We start from the raw sequence: 6,276 nt of genomic DNA, 5'->3' as shown, positions 1-6,276 counted from the left end.
AGGGGCGGGTCCGGAGGAGCCGGGGCGGAGCTTCCCAAGGCTTTGAGCCGAAGCTTGGGGCGAAAACACCGGCTCCCGCGCTTTCGATTCTGCTTTGCAGGCGTTTCTGTCGCTGCGGTCGCCCGGGGGTAAGGCGATTCCTTAGAATCGATTCCTTAGAAAGAAGGGACCCTCCTTCCCTTCTTTCCCTTTGGCATGCAAGGGCCCAGGCCCCTTCTGTGCCTCCTCCTAGCCCAACACGCAGGTTCCAAGCTCTGCTAACGGCCTCCCGGGGTGTGTGGTGGGACTGAAAATCCTCGTTCATTGAATTCCTAGCCTCTCAGTCCGCTCCGACCCCGCAGCCCATGGCCGAGCCCCAGAGTAGGGCGTGAAGGCTCTGGGGAGGCCAGGGTCGCCGCTCCCCACCTCCTCCAACGCGGTGCAGTCGGTCCCCAGGACTCTCCGGGAAGGGGACTGGTGGCCCCCTGGAGCCACCCTGCCTTACAGGCCCTCCTCCCCAAAGACGTACTCCAGCAATCTCTAGCCCTCTTGCAGCTGAGAGGAGCCCAGGATCTCAGGCCTAAACCAGGTGAGGCTCCCTTTATTTTAAACCTCAGACCTAAACCAGGTGAGGCCTCCTTTATTTTAAGCCCAGAAGGTCTGAGTTGGGCTCACCTTGCCCACTCATTTGCCACCAGTCTTTTGGGAAGGATCTGGAGTTCGCTGTGACTCGTCCTAGTGAAGGACTGACCCTGAAATTGCTACCACCCTCGCCCAGACATTCTTTCCCACCCCGACTCAGAAAGCAAGCGGAAGAGGTTTATGCTCCCTTCTACAATCATTTTAGGGTTCTCAGCCCCACCTGTGGCCAGCCTAGACGCCTTTTTCTTTTCTTGTCCCAAAGAATCCCTGCCTTCCTATTACGCCAGCACCTGTCCAGGCTCAGGAATGGAAACTTTCCTTCCACACCCAGGCTGGAGACCTCGGGCATTTCTGCCCGGGTGCTCTAGAGACACGTTCAGAGTCATCTTGTCGCAGAGGATGAAGGGGCTCCCCTGGCTGCTGCCCCCATGACCTATCTAACTTCCTTCCCTTGCAGTGAATGACAGCTCAGCAGCTTTTCCAGAACAAAATTAAGCGCTCTGCCTTTCACTTATGAAAGTCCCTTAAAGTGAAATAACTTCTGCTTTGCTTTTCCCTCTTGTAGGTCGATTGAGCTCTCCCTACAATAAAAACAAAAACAACAAAGAGTTGCAATGCATTGAGATTCCCGATCCAGGAGTCGTGTGTAGCTGCTCGAATTCCCACCCCCTCACTGGCTTAGGCTCGAGCTTGCTGAAAGCGTGGTGGGGCTCCTTGCCAATCTCAAGAGCCTAAAACCAGAGGGACACCCGGCATCGGTGCTGACTGGACTTTGCTCTTCTCTCATCAGTGAAAAATACCCCTGAACGATGGGTGAGACGCTCTCCCAGCTGGGCTCTCGGGAGGATGAGAACAAGTCGATGCTGCCCTCCGGCCCAGCCTGTGGCAGCGAGGCTGCCAGCTACTCCAGCACCACCGGCAGCAGCAAGCCTTCTTGTTCCTGTGCGCCTTGTGAAAGGGCTGCTGGCGGCAGCTTTGCGACTTGTCCCACCTGCCAGGGCAGTGGGGAGATCCCTCGAGGTGAGTGGCCCCAGGCTCTGGAAGTAGCCCGGGCTCCAGGAAAAGCTCTTAGCAGCCAGCTGGCCAGTGCCAGGCCCCTCTGAGTCTCCTTGGATGGGGTTGGGTCTCCCAGCTCCTAGTCCCTGAGTTTCAGGGCTAGCCAGGGAGATGCTGACCCTCCCTGGGCTCGCTGCAGAGACCCCCTCCTGCCCTGGTGGTACCGCCCGAACCCAGGGGATTCCCAGCCTCTCTGCCCTCTTAGCAGCACTGCCTTCGGATGCAGGAAGTTACAGTGACGTCTCCAAAGAAATTGGGCTTCTCGGATTTGTGGTGACGTGCAGGAATGCTCCACACCTGTTAATGAAACTCTCGCCTCCGTTCTAGAGCTGGCAAAGCCGAGCTGCCAGCAGCCCGGTATCCCCAGTCAGTCCTGCTCTGAGGCAGAGGTGGCGTGCTTCTGACACTGTGGGACGGAGGGGTGCTGCTGGCAGGCTGGCACAGGGAACATTTGTCATGGACACTTCTCGGCCCTCCCTCTCACCCTCTTTCTACAGAACTAGAGAAGCAGCTGGTGGCCCTCATCCCCTATGGGGACCAGAGGCTGAAGCCCAGGCACACGTAAGCCCCTCTTCCTATCCCAGCTCTGTAGGCGTTGCCCCTGGGGGCTCTTCCTCTTTGTCTCCCCCAATCCCCCTTCCCACCCCCCCCAGCTTTTCTCCATGGGTTCTCCCCCAGAGAGCCTGAGCCTCACTGGCCTCAGACGTATTAGCTCCCTGTTTCCAAGGATTTTCCTAGTTTAAGAAGCTCGGGGCACAGCAGATGCCACCTGAGGCCTCTTGGTGTCCTGAGCACCGCTGCCTCCAAGAGGCAAGGCTCCCTTTTGAAGACGGAGAGGACCTCTTGACTCTGCAAGTCCTTCCAGGAGGGAGGGAGTGGCTGTGGTTGCTGTTGGTTTGGGAAAGTGATTTTTCCTAAGAACTTCCTTGGCTACGGCAGCTCAGACCTGCTTGTTCTTTTCCCCTTAGAGATGGGAAACCAGCTGCTCTCTGTTCTGGGACACTTGAGAACCTCAGAGGAGGCAGCCCTGAGTTTCACTGGGGGGCCCATGACCCTGTTTGTCATCTGGGTCCTTTGACATAGATCCCTGCAACCTCCTCCCAGGGTCCTCAGCTTCCGTGGGGGAGCCCACCACCCAGCCTGCCCCCGCCAGTGCACCAGAAGCCGAATCTGGCAGTGCCCCTTAGGAAATGCTAACAAGGTGCTCTCTCTTTAATGCATATCTCAATTTTGAACTAGATGGACAGATGATGTCTTGTTCTGAATATGAATATTAAAATTCAGAACTGTCAAAATTCACATGGGCTTACTTCTTCCAGTGAGAATAGCTAGCGTTGGTTGAGCCTTTGGCTATGTGCCAGGGCCAGGGATGGGTGCCTTTTCATGCATTAGCCCATAACAGATGGTATGAGGTAGGTACCATTACCCCCATTTTATAGACAAGGAAACGGAGGCTTAGGGCGGTTAGGCGGGTTGTTCAGAGTTGCTGGGCCAGTGGCTAACACAGAACTGGGAATGGAAGCCGGGCTGCCAGCCTCTCAGTCCGGTGCTCCTACCCACCCTGGGCCACCTCTGAGCCTAGGTTGGTCCTCCGCATCTGGGGAGCTAAGTGTACAGTTGTGTGTGTGTGTGTTGGGGTGGGGGCTCGGAGGAGAGCCTTACGTAGAGAGAAGAGTGTCTGAACGCCCCGGGCCCAGGCAGCCTTGGTGTCCAGACTTCTCCACTCCTCTACCCCGGGTCCTGTTCTCCCACAGGAAGCTCTCCGTGTTCCTGGCAGTGTTCATCTGCCTGGTGACCTCCTCCCTCATCGTCTTTTTCCTGTTTCCCCGGACTATCGCCGTGCAGCCTGTAGGCCTCAACTCCTCCACGGTGACTGTTGGCGAGGCCGACATCCACCTCAATATAACGGTGGGTGGGTGCCTGCGCCCCTGGGCTCCGACCCCACCTTCCTGGCAACACTCCTCTGTACAGCCCTTGTCCGGTGTGCTCACCCCGGGCATCGGTAGCCGGGGATCTTATGGCAGCCAGAGGATGTCGGGAGCCTAGGGAAAAGCAGGAGCAACCATGAGCCCCCTAACAGACCGTGCAGGATTGGAACAGTGAGGGGTTAGAATTGACGCCAGAGCCGTAGATCACTGGGTGCAGTCGGGGTGGTGTGCCTGAGACTCCCCGGGTGGGCAGGACTGAACAGAGAGAGCCTTGCAGGGTGAGACTGGATTTTGAGCCAGCTTAATGTCTCAGTTAAAGGCGACCCCTCGCCGCTAAGAGCCCCTCCGAGGGGCTCCTGGCACTGGGCCTCGGCAGCTGAGGCCCGCGTTGGGGGTGGGGCTCAATCAGGCTGCGGGGTTTTGAAACTGTTCGACTTCTTGCCGAGGATGGTGCTACCCTAACCCCTTCCTTTCCCTGTCTTGCTCGCCAGAATATCTTGAGCATCTCCAATAACAACTACTACCCCATCGCCGTGACCCAGCTGACCATTGAGGTTCTGCACCTGTCCCTCGTGGTGGGGCAGGTCTCCAACAGCCTTCTCCTCCACATCGGCCCTTTGGCCAGTGAGCAGGTGACTCCCTCTTGCTGGCCAGACCTGCCCACAGGTGTGTGGACACGGGTGGCTGGAGTTGGGGCTAACCCTATACCCATTTGGTTGACAGATGTTGTATACGGTAGCCAACAGGATATGGGATGAAAACACATAGTGAGTAGCCCTTGATCAATCCCTTCTCCCTTAGCCTCTGTCCTGATTGGAAACCCAGGTCGAATTCCCACCAGATGTTCTGATTGCTTAGCAGACCCTGCATTCAGCACGTGGCCTGCACTCTGTGGCCAAGACTGCAGTGTACAAGCATTCAGGGTCCCCAGCCTCTGCCTGTTTGGACCTGGACTGGAATGAAACCCAGCCTAGAATCTGGTTCACACTTAACGCTATATGACCTTAGGCTCTTCAGCCTGACTCACCGTCTTCTACTAAGGGAGAGGCCAGCCCGTGCCTGGGCCAAACCAGTGGGGTTTGGAGGAGCGATATTGCAGCAGGGGCGACGTGCTCACCTTGGGCAGAGGGAGGGGGAAGGGGTGGGGGCGGCATGTGGGGCCCCTGATGGAAAGGAGGCAAGGGGGGGGCTGGGACGGCAGGTCTCGTCCGAGCTGTCCGACAGGCTGCTCAGTGTGTGAAACGTGGGCCCAGGTTCTCTGTCTCTCTCTCTCTGTCTCTCTCAGCAAGATCTGTACCTGGCTGAAAATCAAAGTCCACCATGTGCTTCTGCACATCCAGTAAGTAGGGCTTGGAGCCCTGGTACCCTCTCCCACTTCTGCCCCCCGTGGGGGGAGAGTCATCGCAGCGAATCCCGTGAGTCTGTGTCGGCTCTTGGCAGTAGCAGATCCAGCCCCTCCCCTAAGGCCCACCTTAGGAGCCACTGACGTGACAGGCACAGCTCTGCCCAGAACCCGGTGGGGGGGTGGGGGGCAGCTGTCCCAGGTGCCTCGGCAGAGTGGGGAGCAGAAGGAAGGGCCGGGTCTGGTCTGAGGAAGCCAGCCCTCCCCAGAGAGCAGAGCAGGGCCAGGGCTTTCCTCTTCTTCCCAGACCCTTGTGGTGTGGAGGAGTAAAGACAGTGAAGCGCAGACCTAGGGTGGCGGGAGCTCTCCAGCCGCCATCTTACTCCTTTCCTCTGCCGCCACCAGGTCTCTCCCCTCGCCTCCCTACTTCCTTCTCTCACTCCTACCCCAACTGCATATCCTTAGATCGGTGGACGTGGAAGTTGGGTAGGGCCAAGGCTCAAGTTCTGTAATCTTCAAAATAAAACTGGTGTGGGTTTTTTTGGGAAAAAAAAAGCCCTGTTTCCTCTCCAGGGGCACCCTGACCTGTTCCTACCTGAGCCATTCAGAGCAGCTGGTCTTCCAGAGCTACGAATATGTGGACTGCCGGGGAAACGCATCCAAGCCCCACTTGCTGGTCCCTCGCCCGCCGTGACCTGTCTGCTGTCGTCGAGCTGCGGGCACCTGCCGGCCTGGTCTGTATCTCCCACCACTCCATGGCACCCAATAGGACGAGAGTGACTCTGCCAAAGGAAAAGCCCTGCTTTATCATACCCTCCCCCTGTTCACCCCCAGCAGAGGAAGCTTTCTGTGGACGTTAACTTCATACGCACACGCACACGCACACACACCCTCACGCCCTCTCTGATTTCCACAGGAATGGAAGCTTGGTTCTTCTAGAAGCCAGCACCAGATATTCCCCTTGGTCTGTCTTGAGGAAAGTCTGACCTGACGTTTCCTCAGAGCTGCCTCAGCGGCATGGAGTGGCTCCCACACTGTCTGTGCTGAGCACCTTGGTTGCCCAGCTCGTCCAGGGAAGACCTTTGTCCTGCCTGAATGTGGAGAAAGCTTTCATTTTGTCTGGCTTTTAATACATGGATCCTTTCCAAGTTCTCCACCTGGTAATGAGAAGGTGACTTGGGGGACAGCCAGTGTTGTCCCCAGGGCCTCTTAGGGAACCGTAGATGCTCTCCTATGCCGCCCTGCTTTGGTCGTGTGACAGAGTGATGGTGATGGCCTGCTTCGAGAACGCCTGGTACCTTGTCTCCCCACCCCACCCATCTGACAGCA

At 57.4% G+C, this 6,276-nt stretch overlaps 1 protein-coding gene across 4 annotated transcripts; it reads left to right on the top strand.

Moving 5' to 3' along the window:
- Positions 1-4: 4 nt before the first annotated feature.
- LOC101270672 (transmembrane protein 106A) lies at positions 5-6,099 on the top strand. Of its 4 annotated transcripts, none has more exons than XM_049701770.1 (8): positions 5-128; positions 1,412-1,641; positions 2,175-2,238; positions 3,432-3,585; positions 4,097-4,237; positions 4,329-4,372; positions 4,891-4,944; positions 5,521-6,099. In XM_049701770.1, exons 2-8 carry the CDS (start codon positions 1,431-1,433, stop codon positions 5,639-5,641), a joined length of 789 nt encoding a protein of 262 aa, XP_049557727.1. In that variant the 5' UTR covers positions 5-128; positions 1,412-1,430; the 3' UTR covers positions 5,642-6,099. The 4 variants fall into 4 exon arrangements, with proteins under 4 accessions (XP_049557727.1, XP_049557724.1, XP_049557725.1 ...); XM_049701768.1 differs by lacking the exon at positions 4,329-4,372 and adding an exon at positions 1,187-1,325 and having other exon boundaries at positions 38-128; positions 4,097-4,271; positions 4,895-4,944; XM_049701767.1 differs by lacking the exon at positions 4,329-4,372 and having other exon boundaries at positions 4,097-4,271; positions 4,895-4,944.
- Positions 6,100-6,276: the final 177 nt, after the last annotated feature.

The sequence above is a fragment of the Orcinus orca genome, chromosome 19 (assembly GCF_937001465.1).
Source record: "Orcinus orca chromosome 19, mOrcOrc1.1, whole genome shotgun sequence".
Classification (NCBI taxonomy): Eukaryota; Metazoa; Chordata; class Mammalia; order Artiodactyla; family Delphinidae; genus Orcinus; species Orcinus orca.
The sequence above is the reverse complement of the archived record's forward strand: the minus strand, read 5'-3'. Positions and strand labels throughout refer to the sequence as shown.